The sequence below is a fragment of the Lathamus discolor genome, chromosome 6 (genome assembly GCF_037157495.1).
Source record: "Lathamus discolor isolate bLatDis1 chromosome 6, bLatDis1.hap1, whole genome shotgun sequence".
Taxonomy (NCBI): Eukaryota; Metazoa; Chordata; class Aves; order Psittaciformes; family Psittacidae; genus Lathamus; species Lathamus discolor.
In genome coordinates, this window is record NC_088889.1 from 61561050 (window position 1) to 61580265 (window position 19216).

The 19216-nt window shown below is 40.3% G+C and overlaps 1 protein-coding gene across 5 annotated transcripts in view; it reads left to right on the forward strand.

The window, feature by feature from the left end:
* Positions 1-9849: 9849 nt before the first annotated feature.
* The window catches only part of CD44 (CD44 molecule (IN blood group)), a 57911-nt gene continuing 48544 nt past the window's right edge, over positions 9850-19216 (forward strand). For all 5 annotated transcript variants that reach the window (XM_065683155.1, XM_065683156.1, XM_065683158.1 and 2 more), the window contains exon 1: positions 9850-10030. In XM_065683155.1, coding sequence (XP_065539227.1) covers positions 9964-10030 — 67 coding nt within the window. In that variant the 5' untranslated portion in view covers positions 9850-9963. The remainder of the gene's footprint in view (positions 10031-19216) is intronic.

Sequence of the window (19216 nt, forward strand, 5' to 3'; positions counted from 1 at the left end):
GGGCAGCCACAGCTTCTCTGGGCAACCTGTGCCAGGGCCTCACCACCCTCACAAGGAAGAACTTCTTCCTCATATCTCATCTCGATCTCCCCTCTGTCAGGTTAAAGCCATTCCCCCTTGTCCTGTCACTACAGACCCTTGTCAGAAGCCCCTCTCCAGATTTCTTGTAGGCTCCCTTAAAATATTGAAGGGTAAAGTACTAGGGCATGAGTTCCTGACAGCCCTAGATCACTACCAGAATGCAGATGGTCCTAGCTAGTTAGGTTTATCTACAATGCTAATTAGCTCAATGAATGCAATGCCACCCAACTGTGGCTGCAGTGTTTTCAGCTCTGAAGCAAGCTCAGCTGCTTCAGATTTTCTTTTAGCTATGCAGGTGTGCAAATACATGCTAAACTGCCTCCTCCCTGACGAAATAAAAGGACCTCGATTCACCCAAAGTAGTGTCAAGTAAAGCTATTGAGGCATAGGTTCAGCTTCTGTCTTGGGCCTAGTATTTCAATAGCTGACTAAGCAAAATGAAGCAACTTCAACAGGAATGCTGGAGTTACACCTGTATCAAGAGGACCAAACTGTCTAGTAGCTAGTGCATGTTCTTGGGAGAGCAGCTGTGTTTGAAATGGTTAAATCAGGTAAAGGACTGAAATCTGTCTTCCACATCTCAAGCAAAGAGCCAGTGCAACCAAATACTCTGGTGTTACTTATAGAAGTGTGTTTAGTGTTACAGCCTTGGCTGCATTCTAATTTAAATAATCATAATATCAATAATCAAGGTTGTAAATTATATTTGCAGTTAGAGAAAAAAACTATTTCTATTCTCTGAATTATATTTCTATTCCCTAATCTTATCGTACTTATCAACACTGTGCAAAATACCTGCTGTGCCTTGTACAAAATGAACTTACTTTTTGGACAAAAATGAGTAATCACTTGAGAGATGCAATCTGAACCAAATCAGACATTCAGTAAGAGTTTCTGGCTGTCTGTGTCTAGCAGCATATGGTGTATTTTTACCTTTTTTGTTTCCTAGTTTTTTACAAGTGCTTCAGTTCTCTAATGGGCTAAGCTAGAAAAAGTGCGAAGTATTCTGGAACTGTGAAGTTCATCAAGGACTCGGCCATGTGAACTGGGTTTCAGATATCTGTCTGTGGAGAAATTTGTGATTAAGAAGAGAGGAAAAACTAGCTAGGCTGGGATTGAATAACTGAATTTAAATATGGGAGGGAGAAGTTAAAAAGGAATCTTTAAATAGTTGAGATAAGCTTTAGTATCCTTATATCTTTATTTGAACTACACTGTTGAACATTCATAGCCTGTCTATCTCACATCTATGCCCCTTAAGATATGCTTTGTATAATATATCACTTGGGGAGTAATGCATTTATAAGAGTTGATGCTGATGTAGATCTACTGTTCCTGGGCTAGCTAATACCAAACAGTGACTTTTCTCCTGTATAAGAGAAAGAAGGTTTACAGAAGTGCACTCAACACATTCCATTTTGTCCCAAGATAATTGAAAGCCTGTTTAGTATGATGCTCTTTTTATAGTATTGCCTTGCTAGATAGTGGTGTGCAGAGTCTATTGGACTAACAGGACATTTTTTTCTTCCTTCTTTTATCTCTCTCTCCTACCCATTCCCCTAGGGAAATCTTTCGTTACCTTCTTGTAACAATTAAAGAAGGTTTGGTTATAGAAAGCAAACTGGGTGGAGTGCGAATCCCAGCTAAATCTTTATGTGTATAAACATCTTTATCTTAATGTATCTTGCAAAAGGTACGAAGGAGGGCTTTTTACTGACAGGACTTCCAGGCACAATGGACAGCAGATAACTGCAGACTCTCTTGCTAGTTCTTATATCCGTTTGTATAACACTGAGTTTGATCTTGTATCATATCTTTGAGATCTCAGATGACTCAGACATAGAACATTTCTTGTAAATTCAGTCAAGTTGGCTGAAATGTTAACATCTCAAGGAGTCTTAATAGCTTTCCAGATCTGACTTGTTCAAAGTGCTGTTCAGACATGACTTGCTTAATCCTTCCAACGTTTCAATAAAATGTTTATTGTATACAAGTAATGTCTTAGAGGTGAAAAAATAACTCCTAATACTTTATTTACTGCAAGTTGTACATTTCTGCAAACCGAAAGTCTGAACAAATCGCAGATACTGCAGAAATGCGTTATTCAGAAGAATCTGGTAAGTTCCTGAACAAATATTTTCTTTACCAATGAATCACAAATGACTGAAAAAGTAGTATGCCAGCACCAAAAAAATTATATGGGGTTGATTAGCAATGGTGATCATAGAGTACTGTGTCATTCACAGCACACAACTCACCAGCATACTGCAAATTTAGTAATTTACAGTTGCATGAAATGCTGAATTTCTTTTTTTCTGTGTAGAATTTCTGTCCACATAATATCTCTTGCTGGTAAATCCTGTCACCTGAAACATCCCTCAGAAGGCAACCTGAAAGGACTGCAACTGAACGCAAGCAGGTTTTCAAAATCAGAATTAAGATAATGTTTTTATCCTTAACTTCAATAAGTTATTGTCTCTCAATATTTCTAAACAAAAGACAAAGCAAATAAATGAGAAGTAATATCGGCTTTTGGTCAGTGAGAAACATACATTCCCAAACACAGCTGTGTTATTCTATGTAATTAAAGAAACTTTGATACACAGTTGAACTCTTACCAACTATGTAATAATATCCCAAATGAGTGTTTATCTTTCATTACTAAAATATTGGCTTTCATTGTTACTGTTTCAGTTTTACATTGTTACTTCCAAGTTATTGAATAGGCATCCGATGTGTTGCCTAGTGTGATTTTTCCAGTTCTAAGACAAACTCATTGTGTTGCAATAGCATTCCCCTCCTCTTATGTATTTCTCTACCAGAAATTTAGGAACATGGAAATGTGCAAAACCAGAGCCTCTGTCTCGCTAATTTTACGAAATCTATTTCTTTGCCTCTGTTCAAGCCTCCTGCGCAGTCAACCAGATTTACCTTTTTTTGCTTACTTATATAGGAAAAGCAATTCCCCTCAGAAGTCATAGTTAATCTTACGATGGTTTATTATGAGAGTGGTGAGACACTGGCAGAGGTTGCCCAGAGAAGCTGTGGCTGCCCCATCCCTGGCAGTGTTCAAGGCCAAGTTGGATGGGGCTTGGAGCAACCTGGTCTAGTGGAAGCTGTCCCTGCCCATGGCAGGGAGTTGGAACTGGATGAGTTTAAGATCCTGTCCAACCCAAACTGTTCCTTAATTTTATGATTCCTGACTATGTTTAACCTGCAAAAGTAACAGGGTTTAAAAATATTTGGGGAGGTACAGGTAGAGGGAAATGATATTGGCTGCTAACGTCTGCACACCCAATAAGGCAAAAGGACCGCCCATTTGAAGAAGATGCTACTGCTGTAGCAATGTATTACCCAAAGCCGTGTAAGAGGGGCGGACTGCTTGGTGTGCAATTTACCCAGTAAGTTTAGCAGTCCAAAACCTAGCCTTTCAGCCTCCTCACCCTCTTTGTTGCATGACGTGCACACACCTGCACCTTCCCTCTAGACGGGAACCAGCTATTATCTTTGTCTCTGAAAACAAACATGCCTATTATGGTCTAAAATTAGGATACTTTTCCTCCCTTTCCACCTTTTGCAGGGTTCATAAACTGACTAACAGGGAGACTGCTGAAATTCTGTAAGTTTCTGTTTATATACAGGGCATGTCTGGTTTTAGTGCTCTTTTAACTGGAAAAAGCAGGCTTAACAATTCATTCCCACACAGCTATGTTTAGGGCACAGCCTAAATGTAGTTATGTTATATATGGCTATGGCAAGACTGGCATAAACAGACCTGGTGTGAACAGAAATTGTTCCATGAATTAATTCAACTAAAATTTGGTTTTCACTTTCTTTACATAAGAAAATACTTTTTCAGCGGCTATAAATCTGATTCAATCCCTCTGTCCTCTCAAGATTATATACATATATATCTATATGTATATACACATGAGTAAAAGTGTAATGCAGTAGGCAGTGTTATCATAACACAGACACTGAGACTAAACCAAATACTGTTCACAGCTGGATTGACTCAAAATTAATAGAAAACATCCCTTGACTGAACAGCTCTAGTCGGGTCTATAATAGGCATAAGAGCCCCTAAGGATTTATCTACAGGTACAGTTAACAGTTCGCTTATCAAGTGTTTCCTGAGTATGAAAGTCTGTATCTTATAACGCTCCCTGCTCTTCTGGAACTTTAAATGTTTGATTTAAATATTCCAATGTGTTGCATAAACAGGAAAGTAGATGAGAAAGGACGGGGACTAAGAAAAAGAAGAAATGAGTGGAGATGAAAGAAGAAGTTTGAGGTAGAAGTCAAGAAGCAAAATCAAAAAGACAAGAATGGAAATGGTTCTGTAGTTAAATGGACAGACAGTGGGGAGAAGAGCGAGGAAGACGAGAGCACATCTTGGAGATAGCCTGCCACAAGCTTGATTTACCTATTGGTTAACTGCAAATGAAAGAAAGAAAAGTGTGAATACAGAATGCTTCACGTGAAGCATTCATTATACTCTGGTAGATCAGTTCCCAGGTTCTTGTTGTGTGGGCAGTGCTGGGAGGACCAACCAGGGGCAGGGATGGGCTGAAAACTCCCTACAGAGCAAATGTCTCGCCTGCTCTCCTCAGTTCCCCCTGTACTCCCCCCACCCCTCAGCCCTCTCTACACAGCTGCTTGTGGTGCAATTAGTCACTAATGTGTTCAGTATGTCTGTGCTGCATGCCTGGACATCTGGTGTCAGCTGCTGTGTGCAGGTTTCCTGCCCCATCTCCTGCAGCCATGTAATAACTGACTGGGTACAGCGGTGTGAAAGTTGTGAGTGGGGACAGGTACTGAATTCCTGCCTGTGCTCTGGTGGAAGCCCCAGGAGTCAGCTGGGGACTGAGTACTTTGGGAAGGTGCTAGGAATAAGAGTTGATGGGGCCACATGATCTGCTGCAGGAGAAACTGCTAAGGGTTTCTTGTGGTCTACTTGAGTGATTCTGGCTGTTAAGATTCTTGCCTGTATTGGATTAGTGAGTTGTTTAGGGATCTGGGGCAAACCAGTAAAACAGGCTGATGAATCCACATGGTAGGTGCCAATCTGGGTTGCTGCTTTTTTCAGAAGTAAACAACTAAGAGCCATTGTTCATCTTCCTAACTCTCTGCAGGACGCAGGCTGTAAATTACATCTAGGAACAAAAGGTTGATGGGAGAAGAACCGGGTGCCCAACTTCCCAAGGGAGTGCTTTGCCCTCCAGCCAAAAGAGTAGCTTTTCTGGCTTAAACCAGCACGGGCTCTTCTTGTGCCTTCCCACCAGCACTCAGCGCCTAAGAAAAGTGTGCAGCACAGGATTTGCTACACTGATTTACTACGGCTGTTTCCATTACAAAACCTGGTTTCAGGGTTGATCATGGAAATTAAATCTGGTCTGAAATGCAGGAAACAAGATTGCAGTCTAGGGACACAGGAGGAAATCTTGTTAAAAATACTGTATCTTAGTGAAATTACAGTTAAATGGTTATAAAATCCTCCCTCCTTCCCCAGATCTGACTTCCAGCCAGTCTCACAGACCAGCTGTAGAATATGTAGAACGCATGCTGCCATGGCCAGCATTACCTGAGGAGATTTGTGGTTTTTATATTAACCAAGACTATTTTCTTCAACTCCCCATAACAAGCTTGAAATTTTCACCAAAATATGTTCAGAAAAGGATTTATATATATATATATATACACACACATATACATGGCTTTCCACTGATAACAGAGGGGGGAATCTTTTCAAATTAAGAGCTTGGTTTTTAAAGTTTCTGTGGTTTGGTTTTTGTTTGTTTGTTTATTTGGGGTTTTTACAATAGAAATGCCAGCTAATTTGACAGAAACAAAATTTCATTCTTCCACCCTTTCAGTTGTTCCCAGTTGATAGCAAAACCAGTCTCGATTGGTGTCATTTTTTTCATCACAAGTTCAGGTATGCTCACCTTCTGGTCTGTCCACATAACAAATTCAAATACATAAACATTACAGGGAGAGGCAGTCCCAGTGAATTTAGTGGCATATTGGCCTTTGACTTCATCTAGGCCAGAATTTCATCCTCTATGAGGATTCTCCGCAAAACATTTCCTTATATTGCTGTAAGCCATGCATGCTCTTTTTCTAGGGCTCCAACATGTGTACTCCCTAACAGGGTTTTTATCAAAATTAATTGGTGCTGGCTAAAGTTCATGTACGTGATAAAATCACAAATGAGTTATTTTGGTGTTCCTGTATTACGTTGCACCATCATAGTTTCAGTATCCGCTATATCAAAGGCTTCATGGAAATTTAAATGCTGAAGGTTTATCATTTTTAGTTGTTTTGGTTTTTTGTCTTTTGAAAATGTAATTTATTTGGTACCATTTATTATTTTACAAATTTCTAGTGCCAGTAATGTAACTGCTTGTTGCCAAGGGAGTAAGCAAATTACAAACTCTTAAACATTTAGCTGTGTGATTTGTGTTGTTAACAGTCATGTCATGGAAACAAATCCATAATGGGAATAAACGGATAGACACAATTTAAAGTGTTGCTCTGCCGCATTTCCTCAGCTGAAGATTTGCTTTAGGATTTTTTCTGTTCCTATAGACTAAGATTATCCCAAATTAAAGGAAAAGTTATGTATTTCTCACAAGGAAACCTCCAAAACAAACAAATATTTTCTCAGAGCTGTACATCTCCTTTGACTAGTTTCCTGGGTAGAATCAGGTCTTGCACCCAGACTAAATTTTGACTGCTCTCTACTGCAGGCCAACATCTTTTAGAGGAGAAATTCCATGTTTGGGTGGGAAAGAAGGAAATACTTTTGTCATGTTTTTTTTTTTTATTAATTAATGCCAGCTCTTTGAAGTACTCAGTGTGTTGGAATGCAAGTGTGTGTCTGTCCTTGTTTCGGCTGGGATATAGTTAATTTTCTCCCTAGTAGCTGCTGCAGTGCTGTGTTTTGGCTTTAGAATAATGCTGATAACACACCGATTCTTTAATTGTTGTTCAGTAGCACTTACTCTAGTCAAGGACTTTAAAGTCTCTCATGCTCTGACAGTGAGGAGGGGCACTAGAAGCTGGGAGGGAGCAGAGGCAGAACACCTGACCCAAACTAGCCAAAGGGGTAGTCCATACCACAGCATGTCATGCCCAGTATAGAAACTGGGGGGAGTTGGCCGAAGGGGCAAATTGCTGCTTGGAGATGATCTGGGCATGGTCAGTGGGTAGTGAGCAATCGTAGCATGCATCACTTGTTTCTTGAGGCTTATTCCTCTCTCTTCCCCCCTTCCACCCTCTCTTTCACTCCTGTTGTTCTGGTTTATTTCAAATATTAAACTGTTCTTATCTCAACCCATGGGTTTTACCTTTTTCCAATTCTCCTCCCATCCCACTGCTGGTGGTGCCTGAGCTGCTGCGTGGTCTTTGGTTGCTTGCTGGGGTTAAGCCATGACAAAATCCTAGGCTGGTGTGTAAGCAGGCCGGTGGTATGTGAAATGGACAAACTTACATGTTATATGCATACATTTCACGAATTACTTCCATATTTTATCCCAGGAAATGACCTACTGTGATGAACTATTTTTCTTGTATACATCTGTCTTAATTTTACATTAGGTACTAGCAATTCCATGCACCTGGGCTAAACACACCTAATCTTAACCCATGTTTACAGGGCAACAAGCAAGAGAGTCTTTCCAAAGTAGAATACCACCCACCCCCACCAAGCGTACGCAGAAGTACTGAGAAGAAGTATACCAAATAATATTCAGTATTGAGAAAACAGCCTGCTCATAAGCTGGTGTCAGAAGAGCTAGAATTGGAAACTTCAGACCATGAAAAGACTAGGACTTTCCACTCCTGGTAAAATCAGACTTTTGCTTCTGTCATACTTGCCCACATCCCAGAAATGGATATCATCCTTCATTTACCTGTGCCAAAGAAAACATATTTCCATATTTTCATTCTATATAATTCAGAATGCAGGACATTCACAGAGAGGGATTTTACATTCATTAAAGAAATAAGACTCAAATTTTAATGAAATATTCCATTCTTTTGTTTCATCCATAGAGGTGAATTTCATAAGTAATTTAGCAATTGAAGAAAAGGTTATGATTATTAAACTTAAAACATGCATTGACTGTGCACCAGCATTTCAAATCTCACTAAATTTCATTCATATATTTCAATGCAAAAAATATATTATATAGCATATATATATAGCATACCCGTATGCTATAAGCATACGGGTACTGGCAGAACTATTCCATTTCCATTACTACTAATGTCAAGATGTATAGGAGATGTTTTTCTCCTTTCTTTTAAAGCCACTTGTTTCAAAAGAAAAACTAGTGTATTCACTAAATAAAGCATATTTTATCTGTAACTTCAAAGTTGCTAGGTTTTAATAAAAAGGAATTTTTTTTCACTTTAACCTTGTCCCATCAGATATCCTAGACCTGTAGGAAAAGCCTGTTGGAACCTGTTGCTAAAAATTTGGCTGGTTGAGGAAAGGATAGCCAGCCATCTGTAAGTCAAGAGTCAAAGAAAAGGCAAAGTCCTGAAAACCTCTTTGTGTAGAGTTCTTGTGCTGGTGACTGGAAAGACCTGTCTGTATTTTTCCATTGTTTGTGTTAACAGAGATTAAAAATTAATGAGAAAATTCTTTCAAGTGGGAGGATCAACAAAATGGTAATCTGATATAGAACTATTCATTTCAAATTTGCCGAGGGAAACTGAAATCGGGGCATTACTGGCTGCCAGTCATCAAAACATGCTGGTTGTTAAAGGTGAGATGTACTGGCTTTGGTGATCCTTGACCATTTCACGGCACACAAGCAACTGTCACAACTCTGCAGCTCTGTAGAGAGGCCTGAGTGTGGAGACACCACGAGAAATGGCTAAGGTACAGAACAGGCGTGACTTTTGCTTACCTAAACAGGCTTTGAGGTTTTCACCACGATTTCATGTGGCATCTAGAGTCTCACAAAACCCCGCACCACAATGAATATATGCCCCTTTGGAACTGACACGCTGTTTGAACGTCAGACTGCTGTACGTTCTCATCCTGTTTCTCTGCTTTGTGAATTGGGAATCAGAGGAGTAATTCTTTCTGCACCTTACGCCATCAATACAATAAAATACCAGCCTTAGTCCTCATTATCACTGCCGACACTGGCATTTGTTGGAGCACCCTGTGCAGAGAAGCCAAAAGCAGAATGGGCTGTGGGAGACTGAACTGCCTTGATTTACCTTCTGCAGTTTATCCTCCAGGGAAGGAGGATATACATTTTAAAAAGGTTCATTGCAGAGCAAGCATTTTGCTTGCTCTAAATTAAACTGCAAAAAGGAGAAAACAATGAGATGGGACAAAATAAGCAATATTATGGGGAAACATCCAGTCAGTTTTAAATGCTTCGCTGGGCTTTAGAAACTCTAGTGCTTTATATTCACCTAGTTTGCAATGAGGAGATTTTAAGATGCAAGAGGGGAAGCTTATAAGAAGCAGTGCCTTTCTGAGCTAAGTCACAAGAGATTACACAAACTTTCCTGCAAGTGCAATAAGTATAACTTCTGACTCTACTTGTGTAAGACGAGGAGGCTTAGTGCCTCTTTAAAACTCCAGTGCGGCTGCTTAGTCAGTACTGGCTCCCCTCCTACACCCCCTTCTTCCACTGCTGGGTTGAAGTCACACCCATTTTTTTGCAATATGGGTGTGACTTTTGATGGAGCTCCCCCTCCCAGTTATGTCATTACTTCAGTTCCTTTGAATCAGAATAAAAAGTGCAGCAAACTTCAGACTCATTGACTGCAGGCTCAGCGAGCGTCAGGGATTTTCTTTTTTGTGCGGCTTGCAAGGATCTCTGGTTTTTGCAAAACAGCTCTGAGAAAACAATGGCCAGTTTCTCCTTATGGGCAACTTTTGGATTATGTTTGCTGAAGCTTTATGTGACAGAAACACGTAAGTTTTTTATGAATTAAAACACTTATGGTTGCTAACAAGTTTATGTTTCTGACAGCAAGAGTTCTGCTAGGTTGCTAACAGCTTTCTTGTGCCTGTATAAAGTTTTATTATTCGTGAGAGTTACGAGGGCTGTTTTAGAACTGTAACCTCAGCTGTGCTGGTCTGTAACAGCCTCAGACAGTTACATATTGCTTTTAAAGGGGAATTCCAGATCTATAAGAAGTGAATTTTAGATCGTTAAGTTTAAGATAAGCACAGAAGTACATCAGTTGATTTACACCAGTGCTGGTAAACCTCTGTTCGACAGCATGACTGCTGTTACACACTTAGTTTGCTCTCCCAGCTCCATCTCAGGCAGTAGAGAAAAGGGGTGGGGGGGTCGGGGGGGGGGGAGGGTGGGTGGATTATGATGAATGGGGATGAACACACAGCCCCCACTTCTCCCCCCCAGCATACAAGAAGTGCATTCTTTAGTTTACATGGGCTGAACCAACAGTTAATCTGTACTGCATTTGGGCATAGCCTTGCTGAACAGAAGCAAAACTGGAGAAGCAAAATTTGGAGAGCTTTTATGCCAAGGATGCTTGCTTCTGACTTCCTACAGTTTTGTTGGGGTTGACTGATGAGATTTTGGAACAAAGAGGGTTAGAAGTGACTGAAAAATTCAGTTGTTTGTCAATTAACTCTCTGTGGCTTGGTTATCTGCTTCAAATATGAACGAAATATTAATGTGGGGTTGGGGGGAGAAGGCGATGTATGTCCAAAATGACAAAATGCTTTTGAAATATCACATGGTGCAGTCTCAACCATGCTTGAGGGAAATGGCCATGCTTTTAACAGACTCTCCCTCTGACAGCAACCGCCTTGAGGCATTTTGTGGTTAGGGATAACAATTACCCTTCTACATTATTTCTCTACTCATTGGTGCCAGAAGTTTAACAAAATACATTTTTCATAGCCATTGTCACCCAAGGGCTCTGTGTGTGTGTGTACAGTAAATATATTTGAACAGCATTTGTTTGAGCAGCAGTGGATACTTCTGGAATGGTTGCAGCACTGACGGGCTGTGAATGGGTGTGTTGAATAGTTCCCAGCGCATCAGTGGTAGCTGAAGCACACTCATTGCTTTCCTTTCTAAAATTGTCTGTCTGTTGTACCAAAATACTCTTGCTAAAATCAGGTATATGCATAAAGCCTTAGAGAAAGGGCAGGGGTACTGTGGACTAATAAACTCTGAGATGTGTTTAAAACCTTGGTTTGGTTCAAGTCTGTATGCTGTATGAGTATTATAATTATTTGGTTACCGCCTGCTCAACTGATTTCTCCTTTCATGAGCTGCCAGGAGCGTCCTAAAGAAGCAGGGTCTACCCTGACTCTGGAAGTAGTGCATTTTTACAGTGAGGCGTAGCAGAAAACCCCATCATCTACTCTTCAGCATAGTTACAAAAAGTATGTCAAACTTCACATATGCCCCACAGGGAAGTCTCTTTAGTGGCTTAGCAAGGTATTAGACTATAGCTACAATATGTTTTGGTTGGTATGCGGTACATTCCAGCATGACTTTGTAGTCAGTAATGACTTCAGAAGAGCATTTTATAGTGGTTTTATTTTCTTTCTTAAGCCAGTGACTTTGCTGTGGAGTAGTGGCTATTGCTGTCGGGAGACAGCTGGCTTGAAGGCAAAATTCAGATCTGGTCCTGAATTGGAATTTTGATTCTTTTAGTACAGAATGTTGTAAAATTAGAAAGGACCTAGAATTACTGTTAATGTTATTGTTAAAGAAAGGATGAGATACAGACAGCAGTTGAAAAACTTGTTCATCGTGAGTTCTGTACTGTTCTGACCATACTCTCACTGACACGAGTGAGGTCTACTCATGCTATTGATGTGACCTTTGTTGTCTAGGGAGTGTAGATCCAGGAGGATATAAATGCTGACATCTTGGTTAATGATAATTCTGGGGGAGATTTTCTCCTGTGAGCATTATGAGTTGTAAAAATATTTCTCTCAAAGTTTTCCTTGATTAGCTAAAAGTGAATCATAAAATTCTGACCCCCAAACTGGAGAAGCTGTAATAGAAATAGTAGTAAAGATAAAATGAAAAGAGGGAGAATGAGTCCACCAGTAGGAGGGAGGAGCTTAGGTATTAGCACTGGAAAGGTTGCCAGAGTCTTGGCACGAGGTAAGACTTTTAAGACAGAGCTACTATAGCTATCAGTAAGTCACAAAGGAAAGGACCTGCCTGCCTCTTGGCTTATATATTCATCATGAAAACTGGTAAATAAAGGAGTTTGAAGGAGTTTTTTGTTAATTTATTTTCACTTAGTCTTTACAGTGTGTATCTTGGCTATTTTCCCAAAACTGCAAAGTAACTAAACTTTATTAAAGTTCACCTGAACTTCCATCGTTGTTTAGTGGAAATGCCCTTGAAATACCTTGAATACACAAAGAACCAACAAACCATTGCAGAGGGCTGTCTTGCAGTCTTTGGAGAAATGTGTGTTGATTCTTCAGTTACTGGTGTTCACCACAATGTAGAACCATTACCTTGAAAACAGGAAGTCAGAGAAAGGCTTAGATACCATCATACAATTGAGGAAGAACTTGAAAAACTAAATGCTTTTGAAACCACTGGTAGCTCTAGCCAAGGTTAAATGAAACCTTCCCTCACATCTGGTGTGTCCCTCTTTCCAGAACATGGAATGAAAGACGTATGACTTTGATAGGCCAGGACTTGAAGTATTAAGTTTGCAGTTATTCGTGCAAGACCTAAACATGCATGAGGTTCTACTGTAGCCAGAATATTCCTGCAAGATGAAGTGTCCTGAGATGCTCATAGGCAGGTGTGAACAGCAAAGAGAATCATGAGCTAAGTACTGCTAAAATAGTTGTAGAAAAGATTGATTCTCAAGAATTTCATGAAGGGCTAATAAAATGCTCTCAGTGAAGGACAACAGCCATTTGAAATTAAAGAACTTACAAAGAGAACAGGAAAACGTAGTGAGGAAAAATGCGTATCTCAAAGGGATGTTTGGTGTATGGCAAGGAACATGGTGAATGGCAAGAACCAATTAAAATTAGTTATATAGACAGCATGAAGTCTTGAAGAATTTAAGTTAGAGAAGAAATCTGAAATGTGTCCAAGCAAGAAACTAGTGTAAACCTCTGCAGACATTTCCACTAATTTGGATAGCAACTGTCAGGAACAGGGGAAAATAAATACGGAATAAATAAAATTAAAAAATATAGTAATAATCAAACCAATGTATAACAATAGTATAGCCTACACTTGTGTGAAAAATTAGAAAAATTATAAACTGCACTGCTGACATGACAGAGGAAGAAGCTCTGGTGAGCTCTGTGGGATACGGGTTAATTAAAAAGCAAAGGGCAAACAATGCAAGGTGGCAATGTTCTTGTCAGAGAAGAGATGGCATTCAGAGGGAGTGGCTAGACAGCAGCAGTAATTAAGTTTGAAAATAGGTTGCTAACAGACACTGTTTTTTAAGGACAGATTAGATAAGGACAGACTAGATGAACATCTTTAAAGGACAGTTTGGGTATTAGTGATTAGGCTACAATCAGGTTATCAGACTGAGTAGAAGGCTTTTGTTAACTCTGCTTTTTCTTTGATAAAAGGATAATTTCAGTTCTGATTCTACTAGTAGAGAAGAAGGAAAAAAATTATGTAGAACTTCTCGTATAAGAATAAGAGGATAAGTTAGCCCAAGAATTTTTTTCATATTTCCAGAGGTGCTGTAAGAAAGTGTCTCCATTTGCACTCTGGTCATCTTGCCTTGCATTTCTGTTCCTGCATTAATGGATAAGTGTTTGAAAATACAGACAACATTGATGATAATTCTCAACATCACATGACACCTATTCCATTATTTACAAAACATTGATAATTTTTTTGAAAGAGAACTCTATGTGAGAGAGCGAGGGAGAATGTCCTCTTAAGTTGCTTTTTGCAGGACTAAGATTAAACGTACGTAGTTACCTGTGAACTGAAACCTCACAGGATAATCATGAAACAAACATGACCCACCACAGAAATCCTGCCTACTTTGAAAACAATGCAACACCCTACTGGAACAATTCATAGTGTTCAAAGCACATGATATTTTAACGTCAGGTGGTAACTGAGAGCATGCTGTATCAAATTTCATTTTTCACCACTAAATTGAATTCTTAGACTAGAGCAGTTCAAACTTCCAACTGAAGGCCAGTAGAGTGAGAGAAGCAATGCAGAGGCTGAGTTTCATAGAATAACAGAATTATTTGTGTTGGAAGGGACCTTGCTGTTCATCCTGTTCCAACTGCTTGCCAAGGGCAGGGACACTTTCCAGTAGACCAGGTTGCTCTAAGCCCCATCCAACCTGGCCTTGAGCACTGCCGGGATGGGGCAGCCACAGCTTCTGTGGGCAACCTGTTCCAATGTCATGTCTCTGATACTTGTGGTTACTACCAAGCTAAACCCAGATCCACAGTCTATTTTGTTCTTTGCCTTTACCTGTAAAGGTTTCATTGCGATATGTCTGTTGGTTTGGACTGTTCTCTGTGGGTTATCACCAGCTGTTGGTGTGAAGCCAGCTTGGAGTAGCTGCTAGTCATTCTGCAGACTAGACCAGAAGTTCATCAGCTGTTAACATGCAGTTGTTTCTCAGTCCCTGGGAGGTAATAATCATTTCGAAGCCATCAGACACTGTAATTATCAGTGACCATTATGGCTGCTGCTAATAGTGGTGGCAGAGAAGATTGTGTCAGTTCTGAATGTTTATCAGTTTCCTCCCTGCCAAATCACAGGTCTCCCTACAGTTGCATCAGCAGCAATATCAGTAGCAGCTGGCTGTGATTTTCCTCCCTTGCTCAGAGCTCATCCAGCCCAAGAGACGACAGAGCAGCTTGCCATATGAATGAGTTTGCAGGCAGCAATGTGAATGGCAGCTGAAAGAGGGGTTTTCCTTGGAGAATCTTTTCAGCCAGCCTGAAAGTTCAGCTAATTGAGATTTAAAGTTCAAACCTCCATGACTGTTTCCTGCCTAATGAAACCTGCAGTCATATTTGGAGTCTGTGCCTCCAATTAAGAACATAATTGAATTCTCTTTTGTACATGCTGGCTTTGGGACTTTCCAGTTCCTCTGCATGACAGCACTGGCTGCGTTATATAATGCAGCAGTCCTATTTCAGTACAATAACCTTCAACCCTCATACTGTGAAATATTAAAAAAAAGGGAAAAAGACCCCAAAACCAGAAAGGAGTTGAAGAATAATCCACAATTTTTGCAATTGCTAACATGGAAAATCAAGCAACCGTGCCAATTCAAAGTAAAAATCACAGAGGAGACTTGAATTTTACTTACGTTTGCAGTCTAAAAAATACATGGCTTCACTTTTTTTCTTTTCGTCTGCTGATGGCTGAGCCGGGCTCAGTAGCTGGGAGCCCCAAGAGACTCTGTTGTGTCTTTGCAAAGACAAAGAAAAAAAAAGAGGGAAAAAATCAGACACGCAGCAGCTGTGTGTAAAACTTCTGTCTCTGTTTCTGCTAATGAATCTGTTCCAAAAGCAGTATAAGATTGTTATAAAAGAGGTTGCCAGGGTACAGGCTGACAGCTGCCTAGGAAGACGACAGCCAGCGATCATGTTCTGCACAGTTAATGTCTGTTTTATTAAATACCTGCTTTTGTAAATAAGGTAAATAAGGTGCCCTAGACAGAACATATAATAGTAAAAAAAGTTCTGTTGTGACATAGCCCTTGTTGATTATATATGTCTCACAGTGGCAGCGTGTCAGCAAAACAGGTTCTCAGAAGCGTATTTCCCCAGGGGGCTTTTTTATTGTTATTTTTGTTAATGGATAGGTGTCTGTAAAGAAGCAGGGTGTGGTATGTGTGGGTAGATGTAAAGAATAATTTCTAGCAGTGTTCCCATACAGAAGTGAAAGGCTAACTAGAACTCAGCATATGGTCTATGGCCACCCACGGCAGATGTGAATGAACTCTGTCCAGGCAGCAAACAAGCTGCTATCCAAATCTGGGTCTAAAAGTCAAGCACCAGCCTTAAATTGACAGCCTCTCTGAGAAAAAGTATCTTGACATCTTAGCAGGGAGGCTTATCAACAAGGGATTGCTGTCCCACTTGCTAGAGCAGCATGACTGCAGCCCCCATGCCCACCTAAAACAGACTAAGCAAGCTGGCAGCTGCTCTTTCTATCAGATGTAAATGCAATAGTCCAATGATTGTGATGGTAGTGATTAGTTGTTTACCTACCTACTCTTTGCCATCAGTCAACTCCCATCTTATAGATAAGATGAAGTGTCCCTATCACAGAATGAGGAGAGAAAAGCACTGAGTGATACAGTACAGTGCTGGTAGGGATAGCCAGGTCTTCCTAACTCCATCACGGTGCTCTGGTGATGCTTCTGCATGAGGAATAGTTAACTGAGCAGGTTCAAGGGAAAGTAGTATTGCCAATTATAAAGATGCATGATTCATTAATAATGAAGACACCAAGGGTGAGGCCTGAACTCATCTTAGTGTTTTGCTTTCACACACTTCCTTATTCTTCCTCCTACTGCTTGATTAGGTGTCCTCTGTTTATTTACATAAATGTCCTTTCCCTTTTCCGTCATTCACTCAGGTATGCAAATGTAGAAAAAAACAAAAATGAGAGCTGACTTAAATCTTTTGTTCTACTGTCAAACTTCAAGAACTTAAAAATTAATGTAATTATCAACTGAAGAAAAATGCCTTAGGTTTACTCAAGTTTCTCCTCTGTTTGAAGCAATACTTTCTAGTGATAATTATCAGCTATCTTCTTGAGATCTTGGAGGTATTTGTAGATAAAGGCGTTATACTCTGAGAAAGTGGAGTGCTGAGAGACATACATTGACCAAGCAAGTCAGAGGAGGAGCTATCGTCTCTGTCCTAAAGGTGGTCCACCTGGTCATGATGCCAGAAGGCCGATGGCCAGAACATTGCAAGTCCAGACAAGTTTGAGTGTCAATGAACCAACTATGTGTAACCAGGTGATACCCAGGAATATCTCTTAAAAGGCCATGCCTTCTTTTGAGCAACTTTGTTTTTTACACTTACACATTGTTTTCATAGAATCACAGAATGGATTGGGCTGGAAAGGGTGCTAAAGCTCATCCAGTTGCACCCCTCTGCACAGGCAGGGACACCTTCCACTAGACCAGGTTGCTTCAAGCCCTGTCCAGCCTGGCCTTGAGCACTGCCAGGGATGGGGCAGCCACAGCTTCTCTGGGCAACCTGTGCCAGCGCCTCAGCATCCTCACAGGGAATGAGCTTCTGCCTAAGATCTCATCTAAATCTCCCCTCTGTCAGGTTAAAGCCATTCCCCTTGTCTTGTCACTACAGGCCCTTGTCAAAAGCACCTATTCAAGTATCTTGTCATCCCCTTTAGGCACTGGAAGCTGCTCTAAGGTCTCCCTGGTGCCTTCTCTTCTCCAGGCTGACCAAGCACAGCTCTCTCAGCCTGTCTGCATAGCAGAGCTGCTCCAGCCTTCATAGCATCTCCATGGCCTCCACTGGACTCGCTCCAACAGCTCCACATCCCTCTTGTGTTGGGGGCTCCAGAGCTGGATGCAGCACTGCAGGGAGAGGTCTCTCTGGGACATCTGGCCAAAGCTGTCCAATAAATCTGGTAGAGTCTTGTCAGCCTTTGTCTGATAGAAGGTTATATTTTAGCCAGTAAAACTTCTGCTCACCAGCCTAGTCATTCTTAGACAAAATGGAATTTAGAGACCAAGTTCTTCCAAGAGACAGGCCTCAGAAGATTCTAATGACAAGAAAATCCTCATTAATATTTGTAAGGATTTGGTTTTGATTTCAGCCTACTGTGTTGGCAGCTGACTTACTGTCACTGTGTTCAACATCAGGCGAATAGGGTAGGAGCATCCAACAACTTCAGAAGATTGGTATTGAAAGAATACAATTCTTATATTGCGCTCACAAGAGTCACTTTGTGTTCTTGGGAGGAGTAAAAACTCTTTTAGCACAGAAAATAAAAATACTTTTCATGAAATCTCACACTGTGGCCTAAACTTTTAAACTCTTCTTTTCCACAGTGTAACAAAATCATTCAATAGCCTACAGGGAGCAGGGAAATGGAGAGAAAGCAAAAAAGTCGCCCAACAAGGTAGCTGTAAAAAGACCATGTTCTCCTAAACCCTAGCCTGGTCTAATCAACAGGATTAGTACCTCTTTTGGTTCTGTTTCAGAAAGCAGCTATGATTTCACATACAGTGCTATTTCAACTGAAATAAACATTATTATTATTTTTTTTTCATAAGAAAAAAAGGAATTCTTGTGCCAGGACTGGTGTAGGAGTGAACAAGAGCATAGAGGACTGGGAAGTGACAGAAAACTCAGGAAACTCTCTTCAGTTGCCAAGTGTTTGGTAATCCATCACACACCCTGGTTGTGCAGGCTTTCAGGTGGATAATCCATATAAGAAAATCCATGTAAGAAAAGTTTTCTAATTTTTGAAACACCCTTACAAACCCTTGTTTGCAGACCTTCATTGAATTTATTAACAGTGTTGGTCAAATACCTTATCTGACTATTACTCATAGCGCTCAGGTCATTTCCCTTTATCAACAGTCACAGTCCTATTACTGCTGACTCACAGCAATTGTTAGGCAACATATTAGCACCTTTTTTCCACCCTTGACGTGGTACAAATATACATCCATAATGTTAGTCATAGCAACATGTCGGAATCCTAATACAAGTCTTTCTTTTGCTTTTTAACTTTCCGGTTTGGTCAACAGATTGCTATACTAGGAGATACCTCAGTATCTCACACCCTTCCAAAGCAAACAGTTTTAAGAGTCAGATGAATTGTCAGTGTTTCGGGAATCGATATAGTAATGACTGATAGCAGATCATCTGGAAAGTGATTCCACAATGTGTAAGCTACTTCTGCTGTTCCTAAGAAAAATCTCTGCTTTCTTTAAAGAACTTCACACTTTTATTTTTTTGCAAACATGTTATGAGATCTTACTTGTGATTTCAGAGTCTTTTACTATCGTGCTTTCTTTTTCAGCTCTGATACAAGCCTACTGATCTCAATTGGTGCTGTGTATACATGGTAATAATGTGACACACAAGACCAGTTTTTGCTTTGTCTGGTGTACTTGACAAGACAACTCAATGAGT